The sequence below is a fragment of the Salmo salar genome, chromosome 08 (assembly GCF_965601325.2).
Source record: "Salmo salar chromosome 08, fSalSal1, whole genome shotgun sequence".
Classification (NCBI taxonomy): Eukaryota; Metazoa; Chordata; class Actinopteri; order Salmoniformes; family Salmonidae; genus Salmo; species Salmo salar.
The window spans coordinates 25,327,224-25,352,158 of record NC_138298.1 but is presented as its reverse complement, the minus strand read 5'-3'; the positions used below and the strand labels follow the sequence as shown (position 1 = coordinate 25,352,158).

The 24,935-nt window shown below is 45.4% G+C and overlaps 1 protein-coding gene across 2 annotated transcripts in view; it reads right to left on the bottom strand.

Moving 5' to 3' along the window:
* Positions 1 to 21,758, bottom strand: part of LOC106610359 (CXXC-type zinc finger protein 4) — a 31,157-nt gene extending 9,399 nt beyond the window's left edge. The window contains exons 1-2 of one of the 2 annotated variants that reach the window (XM_014209680.3): positions 20,844 to 21,758; positions 17,841 to 18,836 (exon numbers count right to left, since the gene is read on the bottom strand). In XM_014209680.3, coding sequence (XP_014065155.1) covers positions 17,841 to 18,704 — 864 coding nt within the window. In that variant the 5' untranslated portion in view covers positions 18,705 to 18,836; positions 20,844 to 21,758. The remainder of the gene's footprint in view (positions 1 to 17,840; positions 18,837 to 20,843) is intronic. The other variant, XM_082978491.1, reaches the window with a different exon arrangement.
* Positions 21,759 to 24,935: the final 3,177 nt, after the last annotated feature.

The window sequence follows — 24,935 nt, the reverse complement described above, 5'->3', positions numbered from 1 at the left end:
TTCATATGTATATACTGTATTCTAGTGAAGGCTCATCCTATTCAACTATTGAATAGGATGTAGCTCAGTTGGTAGAGCATGGTGTTTGCAACGCCAGGGTTGTGGGTTCGATTCCCACGGGGGACCAGTACGGAGAGAGAAAAAAAATGTATGAAATGTATGCATTCACTACTGTAAGGCGCTCTGTATAAGAGCGTCTGATAAGAGCGTCTGCTAAATGACTACAGATTTACTACATATTCTATCCATAATGTCTATACATCCCATGCCATACATGTAAGGGATAACGGCTGAAGTTCTGGACATTACCTTGGAAATATTGGATGACGCAGGGCCTCGTCCCTTTACAGAGTTCATTTTTCCAAGGTAATGTAGAGAACGGAGGAGTTTATCCCGTTTATACCACAGTTGCCCAAGAAAACAATATGAAAGCACACATTTACCGGTAGAAATACAAATGTATACTTTCTCATCTTTTGGTTGCTAGAAACGTTTGCCTTCTCGTCAGGACACTCGTCAACACTGATGTTACTTACGGGGAGACCGTATTGGATATCAAAGACTACGCTAAAAGCTAGCTAAATAGTTTGTTGGTAGCAAACTTGCCAATATGACAATCGAATTCAAAAATATCAGTTGCTGAAAACAGCTGGTGAAACTAGAAACATGTGGGAGGATTTGACAGCTTTAGTGGCGGAGAGGACCAGAGAAATTAACTCATGTTCATCAGATGCTCCAACAAATGTGTCTTTAAAAACAAATCAATGCTAGCTAGCTAACTTTTTTCCTCGTTGGACCTGCGTTTACAATGTAGTTTTATGTAGTTGTTGGTTTAGCTTTCTGTGACTTTGTAGCAAGTATGGTCTGAATGGGTAAGTGCATATTGCATCATGATTTAAAGGTGTCCGTTATCTGGTTTTAATGTCCATACTAGAATACCCTTCTAGCCAATCAGAAACAAGTATTCAACAATGCTGTGGTAATAATATATGTATACTCCAGACTCTTCCTAATATTTCAATATTTCTAATTTCCATTATTTAACTTTTTAGATATGTGTATTGTTAGATATTATTGCACTGTTGGAGCTAGGAACACAAGCACTTCGCTAGACCTGCAATAAAATTAGTTAAATATATGTATGCGACCAATAGAATTAGATTTGCACTAGTCTGGCCTTCCTCTCCTAGAAGGATACAGTGAGGTCCTGACGACAGCTGAAGCTGATTGGCCATGGCAGTGTAGTTAATGGTGGGGGTCTGGCGTGTCCTGATTGAGGGTTAGGGGTGAGGGCGAGAGGAGGATGGTTGAAAAGGGGATGAGGGGGAGGAAGAGAGGGGGAGGGGGGAGAAAGGTGGGATGAGGAGGAGAGGGCTGCTGACTCATAATCAACCCCCCTGATCTGATAGTCTGTCAGGGCTGTTGTGATAACACACACCAGATAGCACCCAAACACATCCCTCCTCCCTTTCTCTGTCGCATTTCTCTTTCTCACATTCACAGTCTAATGCACGCCCCCCCCCCCCCCCCCCCCGGCAGGCAGGCAGGCGTCACACAGAGCAGAGCGTAGCATTGGTAGGGTCCAGAGATAAACCACTCAAGACGATGAGGACGATAATGGGCCACGCCGCAGCACCTCAAATTCAATCAACGCCCGCACGTCAATGCGAATGAGCGTAAAAGTGAAATATGCTCGCCGGCGTGCGCTAAAAGACGCCACCCAGGGCCGGGCTTGAAACAACAACAACAACATCTAGGAGAGCCGAACAGAGGGGGAAAAAAAGGAGAGAGAAAATGAAAATACTGTCTATTCCGCCTCTCCCGCTCTCTCTACACGGCTCAGCAGCGGCGGCTGCTTCCAGGAGGAAGAATCCCACTGGCATTCAGACCAGCCCTACTTTAACCACAGACGGTGAATAAATTACCCTTTTGAACTTGGGGTGATTGCAAATGTGCCCTGGTTCCCTTGAGACATGTCTGGTACTAATCTTCTCTTACAATCTCCCCTTCTCTTCCCCAAACACACACACACACACTTTTCCCCACCGCTACGGTCATGAAACTTAATTCAGCCGTAATTACGCCAGACAATTTCTGAGCAGTACTAACTCCCTGCTCGGCCATACTTATGCTTCTGACTGAACAGAATATTCAAGGAACTTGACTACTTTCTCTCCCTCCCTCTCGCTCAAAGAAAAAGGGATGAAAAAAAAAGTGTCTGGGAAAAATGTGTGAAGTGTCAGAGCAGAACAGAAAATCAGAGCAGAGGGAGAGAGACAGACATAGACACACACAGAGACACAGAGACACAGAGACACAGAGACACAGAGACACAGAGACACAGAGACACAGACAGACAGACAGACAGACAGACAGACAGACAGACAGACAGACAGACAGACAGACAGACAGACAGACAGACAGACAGACAGACAGACAGACAGACAGACAGACAGACAGACAGACAGACAGAGAGAAGCTTCTTAGGAGATACACATAGTTCATTGTCACTGGGCAGACCTCCTTCCCATCCACACTCTCACCAGGGGAGGCTGAACTGAAGTGAATAGCAGTCTGGGGAGAGTGGTGTTCTGCTAGGCTGCCTGATGTGCTCTGCTCCAGAACGCCTCATTATAAACACACAGCCCCATCCATACGTTACCCTGACACAGCCATTATTTATTCATGGCTAGACTGACTGGGAACCAGGCCACCTTCCAACAACTGCTGCAATCCTTTGGAGGAGTCAATCCTGACAGCCCTGGTGTTCTGCTAATAAAATACAACACACACAAAGCTATGGATACACACGTGGGGACACACACGCACCCGCTCGTTGACACTAGGCTAGCAGTCTCTCCCAACGCGCTGCCTCTCAAATGTAATTAAAAACACATTCCACACGCCGTAACAACTGCAACCCAAACTGAAACTCAAGTACAAGCTAAGGTCAAACAATTTGTTTTGCTTTTTTTCCCTCCCCAAAGTTCCTGCTGCCACAAAACACAGCAACGCCACATCAAGGCAAAGCAGGCTGCTACTATCTAGATAGGCCCCTTCATCATGTCGTAACATCTTGAAATTAAACGGTTAAAAGGGAGAAAAAAATTACCTTGATGAATTTCTTTAAACTCTTAAGTGGAGGCAGACAAAAAGGTAAGGAGGAAGGATGTGAAGAACAAAAAAAAAGGAAAGAAACTCAAGCTGTCAGAACCAACCAAAGTGTAGCCTAGTCACAGATTCTGGGCCACTCTCCACGGCTGTGTCCCAAATGGCAACCTATCCTCTGTATAGTACATCACTTTTGAACAGGGACAATTGGCCTCTAGTCAAAAGTAGCGCACCAAGTAGGGAATAAGGTGCATTTGGGACACAGCCCAGTTCTCCCTGCCTGGAAAAAGAAAGTTTCAGCAGCGGTGCAGTCAGCCTTAACTGATGGGTTATATATTGCCTGTCACGTCATTCTGAGGGAATATTGGGGCGTTGCAGAGACTCACACCTGGAAGGTACGGCAATCCATCACCACCTGCACTCTGAGGGGTGTGGGTGTGTGAGTGAGACGTGTGTGTTTACGTGCGTGCTTGAGATCTCATCGACGCTTCTAGCCAATATTCCAGCCACCCAAAGCCTGCTTATAACCCTACTCCTCCATCCATCCATCCAAGGCCGCCATCACGGACAGACCACTCACCTAGTCACCCACACGCCATTGCTCCCCTCCCAACACACACACACACACACACACACACACACACACACACACACACACACACACACACACACACACACACACACACCCCCTCGGCCGCCTTCCCTGCGTCAAACGTCAGCCATAACGCAAACACCCCCCTTCCACATCTATCTTCAGCCAGAGAGAATATTACCTATGCAACGATAACCATCAAAAGGTGTTGGGTTGGTCTGTTGGTACTGCTGGAGATAAGGTAAAGGGGGAGGAGGGGGGCTGGGAGCTGAGACGTAGCAAAGGGAATAAACCATTTGCGCTGAGATGAAATCCTCCTCTTCCTCTCCAGTATCAGATGCGTCGCTCTTCCTCGTGGATTAGCAGTATGTTTTGTGGCCGAGCCCGTTTGCAGATGAACTAGTGTTAGCCAGAACGGCTGTGCAGCAGCAATAGTCACAGTGCAGCAGCAATATTCTGGCATGTTTAGACAATTAGGCTTTTACTTAGAAATCTATGAATCATACCAAAATAATGATCTAACACATTTGTAATTTAACAAAACCACAATGATTTGTCCTATATTATAAACTGGGCGGTTCGAGCCCTGAATGCTGATTGGCTGACAGCCATGGTATACCACGGGTATGACAAAACATTTATTTTTACATTGGTGACCAGTTTAATAATAGCAATAAGTCACCTTGGGGGTTTGTGGTATATGGACAATATACCACGGCTAAGGGCTGTATCCAGGCACTCGGCGTTGCGTCGTGCTTAAGAACAGTCCTTAGCCGTGGTAAATTGGCCGTATACCACACCCCCTCGGGCCTTATTGCTTAAATAACATTCTTAATTCTAAGAGGTGTATGTTTCTGCTAACCCATCTACTAGTAAGGGCATAAGGGCAGTAAAATCCTTGCCGAGTGCAGCCCAGCTATGGGAATGAAAAAGTCGGGCCAAGCCTATAGATAAACTCTTCTCTTTTCACTAGGCATGAGTCCTAGGCCTATCAGAACAGATAGCTATCAGGATATCAACCCCCATATTTCCTCAACACCCACGATGACTAAGTGTAGCAATACAACTGTAAAGGGCAGTCAGATAGACATATCACCCGAGTAACAAAAACCTTTTAAGATCTTTATTTCAAATAAAATAAAAAGACTCAGAAAATGGTAAATAAATATTAACAGGTCATGAATATTTAAACAATTAAGAGCTCTTGAACTTGAAGCAGTCGAGATTTAAAGCCTCCAGGCAGGTCTTAAAATGGCTGCAGACCATACAGGAGGTGAACACACACACTGTTATGTAACGTTGTACTTCTATAATGATCCTGTAAGTGCTATAGTCAAACCCCTATAGGACACCTTTAACAAGCCTTTTGAGAGAAGTGTCTCATAAATGTCCTTGAAATGACTTTAGCCTCTTATTAAAACAGCTGATAAAGATGATTGCAATATAATAAAGAAAAAAAATGCAAAGCGAGACGCATCAAATAGCATATTAATAAATGACAGGTATGCAAGTGTCAAACTATTCTATTGGCCCTTGAATAGGCCTATCCCAAAGCAGCATGTCCAGGAAGCAAAACGTTGAAATAAACCGTGTTATTTTCACCTGAGCCAGATCTTTCTTCCACACCATCTGTCTTCCAATGAGAACGCACGACAGACACCACCTCAAAAAGACATCAACCAACCAGTCTGCAACACTGCACTAATACGAGCAGACAGAGAACCCGAGTTACCCAAGTCACTCCTCTAATAGTATAACAGTGGGTTAAAGCTGCCCCGGCGCGCACCGGGCGAGAGCGCACGTCCCACGCTCCGACTGACCATGCATCCTTGGAGCATATCAAGCTAAGTGTATTGCGGATGTTTCGTGAGTAATGAGGAATTTGGGAGGTTTTTGCTGACCGCTCGATACGGAGTGGAGGGGCGTATGTTGGTGTGCTTAAGAGAGCTGGTGCTCGGAGGGGGGGGGGAGTGGTCACAGGAGAGGGATTGAGAGAGAGAGAACAGATAAGCGATTGTGCGAAGGAAGAGAGTATGAGAAACAGAAGGGGAGAGAGAGAAAGAGAGCGAGAGAGAGAGCGAGAGAGAGCGAGAGAGAGCGAGCGAGCGAGCGAGCGAGCGAGCGAGAGAGAGAAGGAGGGCAATTAGCATAGATGCAATACTGGCGCGGTCCTCCGGCTTGATATTTGACCTTCTGCAAGAGCCTAGCCAAATATCGCCCTGAGAGACCCAGACAACCATATGGCAAAGTGCCGCCGGAGGCCCTGCTCAGTTTGACTCTCCTGGGCCACCGTATGCTAATGTGGGGGAACATAATTACACTACAGTATTCCTATAGGAGCTGTACTTTACGGCGTCACCATAGCAGCAGATTTACATTAAGATAGCCAATGGGACTAATGTCGTCTTGGGGGACGAGTGGAGTGGAAATGTACAGTTTTATCCAGTTTAGCATTGGGCTGGCAATGGAATGGAGGTGGAACCATTGAGTTAGAATGACAAGAACAGACATTCCCATGAGTGTACCAGTCAAATTGCCAAGGTTCAATTTTTTTTTTGTTACCATTCTAGGGATTCTATTTCTATCAAGTGACCCAGTAAGAGTAAAACATAGTCTAAACATGGAAAGGTAGTCCTATTCTTTATGCTATATGTTTCACAGTATAGCTCTACTGTCAATGCTATAGTCAGTCACACTTCACTGCCATAATGTGTTAACGTCCGTAATATCAAAATAGGTATTATTTCGAATGAAAATAGCCTAGTGTAAAATAAAAATCAAACACTCACAGTCCAACATTGATTACCAATGTATTGAGCTGTATCAATGTATTGAGCTGTATTATATCTGGAGTATTTCTCCTGTCTTATCCAGTGTCCTGTGTGAATTTAAGTATGATCTCTCTAATTCTCTCTTTCTCTCTCTCGGAGGACCTGAGTCCTAGGACCATGCCTCAGGACTACCTGACATGATGACTCCTTGCTGTCCCCAGTCCACCTGGCCGTGCTGCTGCTCCAGTTTCAACTGTTCTGCCTGCGGCTATGGAACCCTGACCTGTTCACCGGACGTGCTACCTGTCCCAGACCTGCTGTTTTCAACTCTCTAGAGACAGCAGGAGCGGTAGAGATACTCTCAATGATCGGCTATGAAAAGCCAACTGACATTTACTCTTGAGGTGCTGACTTGTTGCACCCTCGACAACTGTGATTATTATTATTTGACCATGCTGGTCATTTATGAACATTTGAACATCTTGGCCATGTTCTGTTATAATCTCCACCCGGCAAAGCCAGAAGAGGACTGGCCACCCCTCATAGCCTGGTTCCTCTAGGTTTTTCCTAGCCACCGTGCTTCTACACCTGCATTGCTTGCTGTTTGGGGTTTTAGGCTGGGTTTCTGTACAGCACTTTGAGATATCAGCTGATGTAAGAAGGGCTATATAAATAAATTTGATTTGATTTCAACCTAGAAACACCACTCGTCATCAAAATCCAATACAATGAAGGGACAGAAAGCTTTGAAAGCAGGATTTGTACATATTTTATTCCTTTTTAGTATGAAGAATGTATTATTTTGAGCCCTGTAAAGAAACTAATTCAATATAAAAAGTACTCGCTATTCAGCCTCCCTGACAAAGAACGAACGAATCACACTGATCCCACTGTTTAAAAAGGCACTCACCGTCTGTGATACATTAGAAAGATATTTAGGTTCAAATTAAAAAAGTCCTTGATGCTCTCGAACACTGCTCAGACAACCACCCCCATTTATCACAGATGGTAAATCCCAACACATACAGTCAGAGGGGGCTGACCCTACTACAGAGGGTGTGTGTGTGTGGGGGGGGGGGGGGGTTAGGCCCCCTTTACGTCTGCAGCCCTACAGAAGATAAGATCACATTGGCTGTGTTCAGTATGGAGAAAACATTTGGAAACAGGGAAGTGCTAGTCTGGAATTGTCCAATAAGAAACTCAATATGTTTGTTTCACAGACCAAAACATTTCTAATACTTTGTACCCTACTACTGACCACGATCCCGTCATACAGCAGCACAGGACTCCATTTAAATTAGCCTAATTAACCTAATTCCCCTTGTGAAACTAGCAGTCCGGCCCAGCCTTTCTGCAGAGAGCTATCCAACACTCCACTGGGAGAAAACCCTATCTGGGGTACTTAGGGGTGACAGAGGTTTCCAGAAAACAAAACAAAGACAGAGAGAGAGGGTGAGGTCAGTGGCGTTCTAAAATGGGAAAAACAGACAGACAGAGAGTGAGAGAAAGCAAACAGGGGGAGGCTAGATGGGAAGGAAACCGAAAACCAAACTCCGGGACCCACGTCAAGTGTGCAGGCGCAGGGTACCTGAGGGATCTGGAGTATAGGAAACTTCCAGCCCTTTGAACGAGCGATGTCAGTGAGCGCTTGTTGGCGTGGCGGCCAGAAGAAGCCATGTGTAGCTGGTGGAAAGAGGGCCTAAGGGAGGCAACATATTGCCAGCTCCTCTGAAATGTTAAATCAAAATGCAAAGTAGGAGAGCTATGTGTGTGTGCGCGCGCGTTGAGTGAGAGCAGCTCTTCGGAGCAGATTCTCCACAGCAGAGGACTGGCTCCAACATACAGGTCTGTACTGGGGGGTGGGGGGTTTGGGGGGGGCTGAATTAGGAGGCAGGGATATTTATGGAAAAAAATCTACATATGATAAAGCGTACCGCATCACAAACAGTACAGTTTTAGTTGTGAAAACCCTGATGAAGACTATGGGCAGACAGTTTCATCAATAAAGGACTGCTGAATAGCCTCTTCACTGTAGTTGAGATGTGAATTATAGTGCAGAACCAGGTACTGTAACACCACACATTAGAGATGAGGAATATTCTGGGAAAATTAACCAATTAAAATTAGACAATTTACAAAAGCCAAAAATGTGATATCCATTAACTCTCAATTATGTGTTCAACTATTATCACTAGTTAGCAGACACTATGACCATACAAAACGACAACAACATTGGACCTTACAAGCATTAACACATTCCCGGGGGCCAAAGACGTGGATGTCGATTAAGGCAGCCCCCTGCACCTCTCTGATTCAGAGGGGTTGGGTTAAATGCGGAAGGCACATTTCAGTTGAATACATTCAGTTGGACGACTGACTAGGTATCCCCCTTTCCCTTTCACATGTATGTGTAACCCAACACGTGGCTAACACACGCTAAGGCACTATTAGTATAGCCCATGGCTAATTAAACACAGAATCATTCAGTATGTTTAATTATTTAATAGTATTAATATATTGATACATTATCAAATTCAAGACTGAAACCAGAAGACATTAAGACCGTAGACTACAGTACAGACCAGGGTTACTCAACTCTCACCCTACGAGATCCTGAACCTGCAGGTTCTGTTCCACCTGATAATTAATTGCACCCACCTGGCGTCCCAGGTCTAAATCAGCCCCTGATTAGAGGGGAACAATGAAATAAAATGCAGTGGAACTGGCCTCGAGGTCCAGAGTTGAGTTTGAGGGGTGTAGAGACTAAAAATACTCAAAAAAACATTGAACTATATAGATACACATTCACAGTGTTGCCAGCCAACAAGACACGGTGATACACTAACGTCATGATATAGGAGAAGCGGTTCAAAACGGACACATTTCGATTGACACCAAGACAGGCAAACTACTAAAACAGACACAGTCGCAGCGTAGCCAGAAAACAGCCAGCCAACGGTGCAACGTGATACGCTGAAGGCAAAGCGTTTAAAACAGAACTCATCTGCTCGGTCATCCAGCTCCACACCGATCAGACACAGAAAGTGGTCACACCACGTCAAAATAAACCAGCTACTATCCAGATCCTCCCACTGCTCTTCACAGTGGAACTACTCCAACCAGCTCTCTCAAAGTGTGACAACCATAGAATAATTAATTATATAGTTGGATTCTAGTTCTATGGTGCCAAAAACGACTTCCTTTTAGAATATGAACAACATTCTACAGTTCTATGGTGAATTCTAGTTCTACAACCATAGATATACAATACGTTTCTCATTGAATGTAAACAGCAAAAGTGCCAACGGCTCTATATTTCAATGGACAAGGTACTTCCTGGTTTGTGAATGGAAAATACGCCACCTGATGTCATCAACAGACCATACATTCTATCCTCTTTGCTCGGGGGGGCAGAGATTGACTTCACTCCTCTGGTGACGTTCTCTAACCCCGAGGGGTTCTATCACAACAACAACAAAGCCTTAAAATGTCTCGCTGCACACGGTATCAGATGCTTGGCATGAAATATTCATATTTGAAAGCAGACCCGGAGTAAAGGGAGGTGGTGGTGAGAGAGAGAGGCAGAGGGATATTGGAAAGTGTTTTGTCAATGGCTGTGTTTGAAATGGCCCCCTATCCTCTACAGTATATTGCGCCCTACTGGTAAATAAGGAATAGGGGTCAATTACAGTGCACTACATTGAGAATAGGAAGCCATTTCAGACCCAGACAAACAGGTTTTCTCCTGATTCTTCCTGAAAACAAGACACCTCATCATTGCACCTACCGTATTATAAATGATTAACTATCTGCAATGATAGCTGAGGAACACTATATTACGGTTAGATGAATACCCTTCTGTCAAACGATGTGCTAAGATCTAAACTGCCATGGTTGACGCAGTGGCCTCGTTGCACTTACTAACATCTGCTCTTCTTCGCTCTCTCCACCCCCCCCCCCCCCACCACACAGGTTCCCAGTAATGTCGAGATACCTTCAAGTTCTCTGCCAGAGCCGACCATCCATAATTTACCATCTGTTTAAAATTTTAAAAGGTGCCACACATTAACGTCCTCAGCACCTGCACTTTCACGCTGTCCACCCGCCACGCTCCGTTGCGCTCCCTCCCCCACATTCTTCCCCGCTCCCTCATCCCTCCTCTCCTATTATTCAGGCCAATGACAACGAGTTCCCCCTCTCCACCGAGCCGTGGGATGTTAAATCAAAACGGGGGCAGGGGGAGGGGACGGGCCGCGGGCTGTAAGGGCACCTCCGATTACACCCCAGACTTAATTGGTGGCAGTGGCAAAACTATCAATTCTTTAAGAGCTTTTGTGCTAGCTGCTGGCAGGACTGGGAATATAGCCTAGCAGCCTAGCCGTGTTGCAAATGAAAGCTGACAGAGGCACCGCTGCTGCAAGACAATTCTTGATAAAAAATAAATAAATTTAAGACAAGAAGGGAACAAAAGACAGAGAGACCCTGGCTTCTCATGAGTAGCCCAGGGTAGCATGCAGGAATGCTGCAGGAAGGAGAAGAGAGGCTAGATATGTATAATTAAGCGGTCTGCGTGGCAGCTCGGGTTGGCAAAATCCTATTGTCTTGACAGAAGCTTAAGGTTGCCCTTCAGGTTGAGACCACACGCTTGTGAGGGTTAGGGTTAGGGCCTCATCCCCCGTCTTTTATCCCCTCGCTCAGACCTCCGTCAAATTAAAATCGGTGGTTTAAAAACTCAAATAAATCCAACAAGATTGAAGATCCGCCGATCTAAAAGGCCGTCTGTCCCTCAGGGTTATTTTATTCTCGCCACCCTCCACTCCACCTCGCTACTCTCTGCCTGAAGAGATTGGCTGAGGGGGGGGGCGACTCTTCGTTATCTCCAGGGAGGCAAAGGTTGGGGGAGAGGGAGAGGGAAGAAAAGGCCACAGATTGGTCCTTATCTATTCTGAGCACACCTAAAACAAATTAGACTCGGGGCGCAGTCCCGCCGACGCGTCCGGCGATTATTTGGCGCGGCCTCTCTCTCATTAAGAAGCTTGAGATGGATCCCTGGCTCTATTTTCTTCAAGGTCCTGCCTCCCACCATTTTAGGGTGTCTTATCACAATAAAAATGTTGTTTTTTTTATGCCAGAGGATGTTGTGCCGCTGCTAACCGCCGCCGTTTCATCTCGCCATTTCATGTATTTCACAACACGCCACAAAGAGAGAGGAGGACGAGAGAGAGCGCTGCATGCCCGCCATTTTCCGTGGCACTCTGTTTTTCCTGGGGCCGATGCCATGGCGGTGGCCTTTCAGATTTGCTAATTGAGAAGCGGTTTTCTGTTGAATGGGATTGTGCTACATTTCTCTCTCGCTCCTGCATGTTAAGACAACCCACGGTATCAGAGATAGCCTGTAAACACCTTTCCAAGGCTAGCTAATCATCTCTTTTCAGTATATAGTGTCGCGGTGAACAGTGGCTCTGTTTTACAAGATACAAGGATACATTGGAAGTCTCAGAAACCTCAATCAATAAGATATTACTTGAAATGTCTGAGGAATTGTCCCCTTGTCTCTCAAGCAAGCTAGGAAGACATGCTCTTGCTGTTGACATCTTGCAGTAAACGTGAGCCTTTAACATCGTGTACAAATCTCAGATGTATTGAATCATTCTAAATGGGATAATATTTATTTATTGGCAAGATGGTAGAGGTTAGATTGTACGACAGTGCACCCATTTGTCAAGTGAAGAACTAGCAGAGAAACTGGGAATAAAGGAAAACGCAGCAGACCGTCGGCCTCCGAATTTGTTTGACTGAAAAGGATACGCTATAGATCTGTACCAAGTACTACAATCTGAATGGGGAGTCTTAGGGCCTCACCCTGTACTGAACAGAAAAAGATGCTGTTGAACATTTCTCTGGTCTGTGACGTCGCAAAGCACCACGATAAACCAACTCACTCAGGGGGAAGAGAGTCATGCACAATGCCTTACTTCTCAGTGCACAACACAGCAGCCATCTTTAAAACGATCAAGCCAACCATCCATAATCACAGTTTGTCGTCGTCCTAACTCACGTATTGTACTCGTATGAATTTGTGAAGATCGCTCAATGAGCAATAGTAGCTTTAGCACGTGGGGGAAATAGAGTATCTCCTTCCCTCTGACAGCCCCTTGCGATCTTTCAATAATTCATGGTGCATTTAAGCTGCATCTCTCTCACACTTTTAAACTGTTTATGAATACAACCTCTGAATAGAGAAATGGATACACATTAGTCCTGGACTCTGAGTCCTTCCCTAAAATCAACTATAGTGGAACAGTGTGACTGCGCTCCACAAACTAAGCAGTAAAACTGAAGTAAAAGAAAGGAAGAAATTAAAAATAACATATGGGTTCAGGAAACACTTCAGTAGGAAGGTGGCATCCTAAAGACGCTACAACAGATTCATACCCAGTACTGTATGCGTTCAGAAGCAGGACATAAGCATTTGGGGTATACTCAGAAACGGTCTGAGTCACAGCCCTGGTGAGACCTGGCCTGCAGTGCCAGTGCTACAATAACATTGTGTGTAACTGTAGGACGCAGGGCTCCCTTGTGGAGGAGACTTTGGTCTCAATGGGACTCCCTGTTGACATAAAGAGGTGTATAGGTTCTCTCAGACACACCAACACCGACTACACCTAGAACCCTAGAACCACACCAGGCAGAGTTAGCTGCTGGGGAAATGTTAGGTTGGATGAGATGCCTCCTCTACGCCACACTAATCCATTATGGGGTCAGACAGAGAGAGCGAGAGAGAGAGAGAGAGAGAGAGATGGAAGGGATGGAGAGTGAGAGAGAGATGGAGAGAGATGGAAGGGATGGAGAGAGAGAGACATATGGAAGGGATGAGAGAGAGAGAGAGAGATGGAAAGGATGGAGAGTGAGAGAGAGATGGAGAGAGAGATGGAAGGGATGGAGAGAGAGACATATGGAAGGGATGAAAGAGAGAGAGAGAGAGAGACAGATGGAAGAGATGGAGAGAGAGAGAGAATGAGAGATTGCATTGCTTGCTGTTTTAGGCTGGGTGTCAGTACAGCACTTTAACATCGGCTGGTGTAAAAAGGGCTTTATAAATACATTTGATTGATTGATTGATTGATTGATTGAGAGAAGGAGTAAGAGAGAGGGAAAGAGACAAAGAGAGAGAGAATGAGGGAATGACAGATTGAGAGAGCAAGAGAAGCAGACAGACTGCTGCAGAACAGCACAGTGGTGACACGGGGCAATCCTCCAGGGTCCTGCATTAGTGCGCTAAATTAAAGGGGGTATTAGATTAAATTGGCTCTCCGATTTCAGGGGTGTGAGTAAAATTCTGATTTGCATTTATCCAGCGCTACTTAAGATATAATTAGTTCAGGGTGATTCCCATGTGGAAAACACTGACAACCAAATCTAACTGGCTTCTGCCGCTAGCTTATAGTCTCTTCCTCCCTTCCTAGGTGAGAGGTACAAGCTGCTAATGTTTACGTGTGTGTGGAGTGGGGGACTGTGAGTGTGACTGTGTGAATGAGACTGTGTGAGTGTCCCTGCGTGCGAGAGACTGAGTGCGTGTGACTGTGGCGACTGCGTGCGTGCGAGTGTGTGACTGTGCGTAACTGCGTGCAACCCCGTGACTGCGTGCGACGCCGTGCGACCCCGTGCCTGCGTGCGACCCCGTGCATGCGTGTGACCCCGTGCCTGCGTGCGACCCCGTGCCTGCGTGTGACTGCGTGCGACCCCGTGCCTGCGTGCGACCCCGTGCCTGCGTGCGACCCCGTGCCTGCGTGCGACCCCGTGCCTGCGTGCGCCCCGTGACTGCGTGCGACCCCGTGACTGCGTGCGACCCCGTGCCTGCGTGTGACTGCGTGCGACCCCGTGCGACCCCGTGACTGCGTGACTGACTGCATGCGACCCCGTGCCTGCATGCGTGCCTGTGCTGAAGTCTATACAAACTCGCTCGAGTGCTGCTTATTTTCACCACATTTACGTCTCAACATGGAACCATGCAGGATTGTTTACAGCACCGAGATGTGGTGAAAAATGACTGAATCTGAACATATCAAAAATACATCCAAACCAAGTGGGTATGTAACTAACTTCACACCTTCTACAATGCCTTTGAACCCCAACACACACACAGCCTCCTCGGCACAACCTGATTCTATAATTACAGGTACCGGGACAAAAATAATAATTACCGGTACAAGAGGAACCCCATAATCTGAATGACAGAACTCACAATTCTAGTACCTATCTCTCTTTTAAAAGCAAGTTTGGATTTGTTTTTGTTTTTCACACCCTCCCTTCCTTCCATGGCAATTCCAACGGTCTTAGTTGGCAAATGGATGTTTTTCCCGAACCCAGCCAAACCATCCATCAGGCATGAAAGGGCGTCTTCCTGAACACCCGTTTGAGAACACCTCGTTTGAGAACACCTGTTAGGACCTGGGGATGTGGAGTCAACATCAAATGAGCCTCTATGGGACACCTGTAACCTCCAGCATTTAACGACATCCTGCAGTGATTTTTTGTTGGTACTTTTCCTGTTGAAAAACTAAGTAAACACACGTGCTAAAGGATACAACGACAAAAAAAAAATGCTGCGCAAAAGAGTGTATTTTAGACAACTTCAAACTTCCAAGGAGTAGGGCATTCAAAGAGTTGGTCTGATAGTGACTGTGATGTCATCAGCCTCCCCCTTGCTTGAGGAGCCCCCCTCCCCCAGGACCACCTATTGAGATCTGCCTTTTGTTAAGTGAACCGAGTGTTAAATGAGGTGAAAAGGAGACTGCGTGCGGAGTAGGACTTTAAAACCCACAACAGACAGGTTTCAGAGGGAAGTGCAGAGGGAATTTGTCTCTTGTGGTTAAAGGAGTTATATGGCGTAAAGCTGATGTTGATGTACTGGTAATCAAGCCAAGTATCAATAACACTAACCTGGTCCCAGGCTGTATAGCCAACGCCTAAGGTCTTTGTCAACAGATCAGGGACCAGTCTAGGAAAACACGGACCTGCCTGTAACACGGGTAACAAGGATTGTGTGGTTTAATGGAGGTTGCAAAGTGATCAATATTTTACCACATGCACCATACAGTCAACACTGAATGCAAGCCTGATGTAGTCATTGCACTCTAGAAATATGGGACCAAATAATTAACTTGACTAAATTATAAATTCATCCAAATATGACACCTTCAAATGGGGGACTAGATACATAAAGTGCTTTCATTTCTAAATGGTAAAACTGATGTGCATGAAAACACCCGCAAATAAAAGGTGACATTTTGTACTATCCCCTCGTAAAATCTCAAATCCAAAATACTGGAGTATAGAGCCAAATTAAAATCTTTATCTTCACTGTCCAAATAAATACATAGGGTAGTATATGCGTGGACCATACAGTCAAAACTGAATCCAAAATTTGAGGTAAACAATAAACTAAACTTCCATAGTGTACCTTTAACACAGAAACCATTAACTCACAACCCTTTAGACAGACCTAGAAGACAGTTCAGGACAGTATCATTACTAATTCCATGATAACATTCAGTCTGAAGCATGGAACCAGCAAATAATCTCACTTTCTTATACACAGTCTGTTGGAACCAAACAGAATCCTGAACAAATAGGTGGTATGATGAGTAAATAATAAAAAGATGTTCTGGGCCATTACTTCACTAGATCCACAACATGCCTCCATCTGCATATTCACGCAGATCCTGTGCATTATCTAGGAGTTATGAATCAATGTTTCCATTCTTTTCTATAAGGTAGGCAAGAAACATCAAGGGAAGCAATCCAGCAATAAGAAAACAGTCTAACAAGGAGCAACATGCTTTCTTTAAGCCGTCTCCTCCCCTTCATCTACACTGATTGAAGTGGATTTAACAAGTGACATCAATAAGGGATCATAGCTTTTCACCTGGATTCAGCCTACGTCATGGAAAGAGCAGGTGTTCCTAATGTTTTGTCCACTCAGTGTACATCTGTATCTCCAAAGGAACAACAAGCTTTCAACACATTCATAACTACGACCAAGTTCTGAAAAATGTACGGGGGAAAAAAAGTAAACAATGACTATTAAACGTTGAAGAGAGACGTACTGTTACAGTAAGTTATTCAACATGTGATATTATATTAGGACCCTTTTTTTTTTTAACTCGGCTCTACCTGCCACTTAACTATTGAACCAATCCCTGGCCCACGCCGGCCTACTGCGCCATAGTGTGTTGTGGTGGTGTACCACAATAGAAACCCGTGTTGTGTCAGAGGAAGTCAGAACCATGAACACAATCTTACATTTTACAACTATCTGTATTCCACCACAGTCCTTTAGAAACAAAATGTCATGCGCCAAATAAATCAATTCAAATACAGCAATTAAACAAATAAAACAGCCCTGCCCTCTGAATGTAGAGGGCACTGAAACTAAATGCTCTCGCTAGCTGTCAGTTATGTTTGTCCATTTTCTCTCCTTCCTTCCTTGGTCTAAAAATCAAAAACACACCCATACTAGTTTCTCTAGCACTATCCCATTACTGTAAGTGCATCACCCCAAAAACTTCCAGACATCTTTGCATCACAATTGCTTTCTAGGGCCCACCATTACTGTATGCAAGTATGTGCAAAGTATCAACCCCTAAAAGATTGATCCACATTCGGTCATAATGGCCTCAAATAGAATAGAAAATGATTTCACCTCAAAAACCCGCTATCCTCAATCAATTCCTATAGGATCAGGCGAACAGAATGTGTCTGGGGAGGATTTTATTTCATTACACCCCTCCCTCCGTATTAAACTAGGGGAGTGTTATGAGACGGACGCCATCAGCGGGCCCTGCCATCACTCTCACGGTGGTCGGCCCTGGTACTTTGTGGGTAATCGGCCTTCGCCGTCCAGAGACGGTCTCCGTAATTGGTTAAAATGACCGGGGTGCAGAGAGGGATGACTCTCTCACCCCCTCTCTCGCTCTCTCTGCTGAAAACCATTTCCCAGCTCCGGCTTGGAGCCGAGCCAAGCCCAGGGTTGTTCGGATGCGTTCCAGCCCCAGCCTGACTGGCAGCAATTACCGGGTGTCTGAGCCAAGCTCAGCTTGCGCTCCGCACAAACACCCCTAATTACTGCCAATTAGGCTAGGCGGGTAGGCAGATTGGAGAAGCTGGGGGGATGTTCAGGCATGGGTGGGCATGGAAACTATTTTCAAGGGCTTAGAAAACGTGACTGGATGAAAAGGTTAATACTTTGGAGTGCGGGGAGGGAGGGAGGACGGTGAAGGAGGGGAGAGAAGGATAATAACAAAAGAAAGGAAAAGGGGGAGGGAGTGAAAGCCCCTCCCGGTTTCCTGGTTCTATTTTCTCACCTCCAGCGACGAGCCGGGTTTCTTTTTCAGCTCCTCACATTTCCTGAACTTGCAGATCTGGTGGCCCGTCTTACGGTTCCGACAACTGCTGCACACGCCGCAGTTGATTAGCCGCCGGCAGGGCGCGCACACCCCGCACCGCTTCCTTTTCTTCTTCGCCGGGTTCCCGCCGGACGCCGAGGAATTATTCTGTGGGCAGTCTGCCAGATTGGCAATTTGAAACGCACTGTCTGTAACGGCTGCCGAGGCTGCGGGGGAGTGAAGGGCTGTCATGACGATGACCCCGGGAGGTAATGAGATGCCCCCTAAAGCCGGAATGGCGGAAAAAGTTCCGACACGTTCCTGGAGATTCATTATCTCTGCTTCGCCGGCGCCGCATTTCAGCTTGTTCATGCATTCTCCCGCTAAAGGTCTGCAGTGTTCGGGGGATAAGGTAGAGAGGAAATTATTATTTGCCATTTGCTGTAGCGTTTCTGGCGGCACGCCATGCTTCCCCGGCCTCTGGGAGTCATTCCTGTGCATGCTGGTCCTATTAGGGTTTATTGTCGCCGATTTCCTCCCCCAGAGCATGGCGTTATCGCAGTTCCACGGGGACATGCCTATCCGGGCACTGGGGAAAATGGGTGTTGTGATGCGGGCGATCTTGGCCGTCTGGCCGAACGCGCCGTTGGTTTTGTAAAAGTTTGCGAAAGAGCGGTACCGTTCCATCTCGGCGTTATAATCCAAAAGCTGGCTTAATCCACCATCCTGGAGGTTCTGCAAGTTCTGCAGGTTCTGCAGGTTCTGAAGGTTATCCTTTTGTAAGAGAGAAACGTCTGCGTTCTGTCCGTTCTCAATGCAGAGAGCATTGTTTATATTAGACATGGCTGGAGGACGGTTGAGCAGGGTTCACTGGGGAAGAGTCCGGGGTCGCCGTCAACGGTGGCCTTCGTCAAACTAGAAGCTGCTGGTTACCACCAACAATATGTTACCATCCTGCTTCTGTCTCCTCCAGCACTGGAACACAAAGAACAAACAATTACAGATACAACAGGAAAACAACATCCTCAGCCTAATCCATTTCCATTCTCTCTCCAAGTTTTTCCATGAGATAAAAGCTGATAAAAGAAGTTTGACCAATCAGCTGGCATGTCGTTCATTTTCTTCTTTCGGACTACTTTATAATGAAACGCATCTCAAACTATTGCGAGCAGATCCTTATCTGGTGACAATAATATAATAGCTCTGACATACCAACATGTCATAACGGGATACAGGAATTAGCATGCTCAAGAGGACAGCACTAGCTTCGTGTCAGAAGAGACTTTCAAGAGATTTTTTTTAATACGGTTGTTAAATGATTCCTGGATATATTTTAAATAAGTCTCATCAATTATGTATTTGATGGTATATTCTTGCAAAGGACAAACAAATACACATGGATGGGATATAAATGACACCAGTCACTTAAATAATATAAGCACAATATTCAGCCAAAAAGTATCATCCATGCTCACTGAAACTAACTACTCTGGAACGTCAACACAAAACCAACCTGTTTTCAAAAGCAACCTGACATTATCCCGGTGCTCTACAGTCTCCAAAACACTATGCACGTTGAACACCTCACGAGGGACAACATTGTATATTATTTTCACCATCACTGATGTTCTTCTAAAGCGATAAGGTCTCTTCCATGTAAACCCACTCCCGTTCGCTCTCTTAATAGCACCTGGTATTCATTCATGGATCCCGGGTTCTATTACAATGACAGCGGAGAGAGACCACCACTGGTGAATTTCAATCCAACCCACGAAGCCAGACCTCCACGGACAACCGTAGTGTCAAGTGCCTTAGGGGGGGAGACTCCATTTCCTCTCTTCCCTCCCTCTCCTTTCCCCCAGTCTGTCTGGAATTGGTTTCCACTGATAAAAGCCCCATTAGACACTTCTCTCCCCCCCCCCCCTCCCTCCATTAACTTTTGCAGGCTCTTTCAGTCTTTGTTTAATTGCCAAAGCCAATCCATTGCAGGTAAACACTAAAGGATTTTGAGTCACTTCCATGGTACAACCCAACAGCTAGCTCCCAAAATGAATGATAAATATCCACACAGGAACAGTGGAACCCCAGAGAGAGAACATATTGGGTGTCCTTAAAGCACAGCCAGAATAGTAAAGCACATGCCCACTCTCAATACAACTGCCCAGCAAGCAGTAATTCTGCTTACATCTCCTCTACCACAAGATGACATTCCTGAATGATGAAATCCATGCCAAATAATGGATTAACCGTTTTTGTTTTATTAATATTCAACTTGAGGACAAAGCTAAAATAGATCATTCTTCTAAAATCACAATATTAAACAAATGTAATAGTAACTGTTTGAATACAATGACAGCCTACCTGATAATATGAAGCAAATATTATCCATACAAATGCATAATATAGATATAGATAGATAAGATAGATAGTAGGTGGAAACAAAAACATGCCATGGTGTGCCATCCCAACAGCACCCCACCGCCACCAGTAAACAAAACCGTCCATGCCTCAATGATCGGTCCGGCTCGCAGTCATTATTACTTAATCAATTCACCCCAGGAGCAAAATACGCAGCCCAAAGGCAATCAAGTCAGGGCTATCGATTCTCAGCCTGTAAACAAACTTTAGAAAGACAGAAATGTTCGATACTTAGAGAATGAGAGGGAGGGCGAGAGAGGGAGACAGAGAGAGGACCACAATAGTGTACGTCCGATGACGACTGACGAGCCCTTGTGTGGCTGCTGTGGCTTCCATTAATTATCGCTAGTCTGGTCTGTCGGAGACACTCGGAGACCAAAGGTCATGCAAAAACAATCCATAGAGGGCTCTGGACAGTACATATAAACCGTTACAATCAATCCGACAGCGCCTGGATCACTTTACCGCCAGCTTTAGCCGACATAAATCGGGGGGTCTGAGTAAAGCATGAGAAATATCATATGACGCTGCCTGTACTGGGTAAAATGGAAGAGCTTCACCTACCTACCAGGTTCCTGGCGAGAAGAGATTCCAGACGCCTAGCAGTCTGCTGCCAACACAGAGCGGCACATTACCGCAAGGCGCGATGGAGATAAAAAATAACGCGAGGATGTGGGAAGAGCACAGCCACACTGAAAAAGAGCGCTCAAAACAAAAGGAGCATTTTTACAGACTTATTTTCCTGGCTTGAGAAAGCTTGAGAAAAAAAAGTAGGAAAAATAGCAAACTTAAAGCGATAGCCTATCGAGCTTTTAGAAGAAAAGAAAAAGCGGTTTATTATTATAAAACCACGGCGCTGTAGGGGGGGTGGGGGGGAAATAACGGTGCGTTGTAGGTGTTTCCTCTCCTTGGTCCGAGGTGTATTGTGTGTGGCTGCCTACTGTTAGCTCCGTGCTGTCTCCTGTCGCTGTGTGTGGCTGATTGGTGCTGAGGTGAGGACGCTAGGATGTGGACACCTACTGATCATTGGTTAGAAATGACTATAGAAACACTAGGCGCACTCGGGAGGGGGCTGGCTTAGGGCCAATGACCGTGGCTTAGGGCGCTCTGCCGGGAAATAACTCTGGGGAAGCTGCGTCTTAACCTTTTGTCGTTCCCTTTCTCTCCTCTTCTATTTCATTCGGACACGCGAAGCGTTTAGAGGGTTGTCATTTACAGTATGCGTCTTTTAATAGGGATTTGCGCTTCGCGTGAGGGAAATCTTGTCAAATTAATTGGAATTGAGCGGTCCAGTGATGAAGATAAAATGCCTCCTATCAGGATGTTTTTTTTCTCTTCTCCCATCTCGGTTAGAACGACTGCCATAATTACGAAGACCTGCGCGTGCCACCACGGGGATTCATCACGATTAGGCTATAAATCCCTCCCGATGGCCACAAACACACGGCTCCCGCGTAGAAACACATGGATGCACGGCACATTTATTCCATGTGCCCATGTGAGATGCACTCCATTCACAATATTATGGAATATCATTTCTCGCTAATGCACGTGAAATATGGTAATGTAATTGAATAATGAAATTATGGCGCCAATCAATTACCGAGCCAATCATTCAACCAACACAAATTAGGCCTATAGATGTGCAATTGGTGGTGTAGGCTAGCCTGAAATTATTAAACATCCCTCAAACTCAAGATAATTAATTTCATGAATAGACTCTGCATGAAAAGTGCCAACACAATGCGATTTCAATAGATCTGGGCTATTTGCCCAAATAGAAGTTGATTACCAATTTTACCGAAATGTACCTTTTTAGTTATAATTAGTGACAAAGCTGTCAGATCACTTGTCAACTTAAAATGGCTTGAAAATAAACTTATAGAAGTAGAACTATTTTAAAACGGCGAACTTTAAAGTAAAAATTGCTTGCGGCTAAAACAATGGATCTCCCAAACAGACAGCAACACACACACACCCTTGATTACAAATGACAGGCACCTGTGTGGAAATGAGCCAAATCAGCCAAGACAATGAGCGGAGCAACTAACAGAACGTCTAGAGCTATCTGCCACATTCACAACAACTGGGAACTCGGAAAATACGAGGTCAAATCATGACGTCAGTGATCTTCAGGTCGTAAAGTCGGAGCTCTAGAAAGAGGCTCGAGTTCCGGTGTTGGAATTCCGAGTTGGATGACCGTTCAAATCGATTTTCCCCAGTCAGAGCAAATTGTTTTCCGGAGTTCGCAGAGATAGTGGCACTGATTATGGAGAATGATTGAATGGGTAAATTACGTACATAATTGTATACACATATGCTTCATAAATCTATAGTTTAAAAAGTAAAATACGTTTAAATACTCTAAAAATATAAATGTATTCCATTGTGAAGGACTAGCCTTCACAGTTATACACTATATATACAAACGTTTGTGGACACCACTTCAAATGAGTGGATTCAGCTATTTCAGCCACACCAGTTCTTCACATTTCTGCCCTGCTAGAGCTGCCCGGTCAACTGTAAGTGCTATTATTGTGAAGTGGAAACTTCTAAGCGCATCAACGGCTCAGCCGCGAAGTTGTAGGCCACACAAGCTCAGAGAACGGGACCGCCAAGTGCTGAAGTGTATAGCTCATAAATATCGCATGTCCTTGGTTGCAACACTCAACACCGAGTTACAAACTGCCTCTGGAAGCAACGTCAGCACAAGAACTGTTCATCGGGAGCTTCATGAAATGGGTTTCCATGGCTGAGCAGCCACACACAAGCCTAAGATCACCATGCGCAATGCCAAGCGTCGGCTGGAATGCTGTAAAGCTTGCCGCCATTGGATCTGTAAAGTTTGGTGGAGGAGGAATAATGGTCTGGGGCTGTTTTTCATGGTTTGGGCTAGGCCCCTTAGTTCCAGTGAAGGAAAATCTTAACGCCAAAGCATACAATGACATTCTAGACGATTATATGCTTCCAACTTTGTGGCAAGAGTTTGGGGAAGACCCTTTCCTGTTTCAACATGATAGTGCCCCCAAAACACAAAGCGAGGTCCATACAGAAATGGTTTGTCGAGATTGGTGTGGAAGAACTTGACTAGCCTGCAGAGCCCTGACCTCAAATATCATCAAACACCTTTGGGATGAATTGGAATGCTGACGGTGAGCCAAGCCTAATTGCCCAACATCAGTGCCTGACCTCACTAATGATCTTGTGGCTGAATGGAAGCAAGTTGCTGCAGCAATGTTGGAAGTCTTCCCAGTAGAGTGGAGGCTGTTATAGCAAACGGGGTTACCAACTCCATATATATGCCCATGATTTTGGAATGAGATGTTCAATGAGCAGGTGTCCATATTGGGGCTCCCGAGTGGCGCAGCGGTCTACGGCACTGCATCTCAGTGCTTGAGGCGTCACTACAGACACCCTGGTTCAATTCCAGGCTGTATCACAACTGGCTGTGATTGGGAGTCCCATAGGGCGGCGCACAATTGTCCCAGCGTCATCAGGGTTTGTCCGGTGTAGGCCTTGTAAATATGAATTTGTCCTTAACTGACCTGCCTAGTTAAATAAAGGTTAAAACAAATAAAAATATATATACTTTTGGTCAAGTAGCGTACCTAAAAACAGTCAAATACATTGGCCCATATTAATGAAATGTCTCAGAGGAGGAGTGCTGATCTAAGATCAGTTTTCCCTTTTAGATCATAATGAATACGATTGTATGGACAGGGTGGATCTGATCCTAGATCCGCACTCCTGAATAAGTTGTCTGCCTGAGCCAGTGGGATGCCAGTGTGGCCTCTTCTATGAAAGGTATCGGGTACTAATGGTTTGCCATCATTTTAATTTATAGTGTTGGCACTCGCCAGTGTAAGGGACAAGCCAAATTGGCATTTCATTCAAGAAGGCCTATCTCTGTAGTTCTATGTAGAAAGTTGATTATATTTGTGTAGTAGGCTAATGCTGTAATTACACTATAGCGACAACATTGTATAGATGGCAGTGTAGGTGTTGCCTTTAGCCTATACAGAAAACCACGTGACCTATACTCAAAATAATCTTTAGATGATGCATACATTAATATTGCCAAGTCATGCATCCTACTATGAGCTTACAGTTCGCAGAGACCCCCACCCCTCCCCCCCCCGAACTATTACGAATAGAAACAACAGCAGTCCTTGTCATTGGACACAGTGAAAGCATGTGGTGGTTAGCTATAACTCCTCAACATTACTCGTACGCTCTTATTTCTGCCTCGAATTAGGGCTGGATTCAATCCATATTGCCGAAGTATCGCGGAAGACAAGAGGTCAAATGAAAAGGTCATTTCCGATTGAGCCGACATATGCAGCGTTTACCGTGAGCGAATTGAGTCTCCGCGACCGCGGGAACGTTGCCATTTAATTGTCAATCGCGCTATAAAGCGGATCTTCAGTGCTACGGATTGAATAGAGCCCTTAGTCCTTTGGGAGTGTTTCTTGGTTAACCCTTCTATTACATGTAAACCATCAGTATAAGCCCGCTGCACATTTACACATCACATCTGTGTCTACGTAGCCTAACCATCAACGACTGAAAATCATTTAATCTTACCAGCGTCCACACCTCCCTGGGGAAATCTGCCTAGGTGGTCCTAACCTCTGTCGAGCTAAGCCACACAGGGCA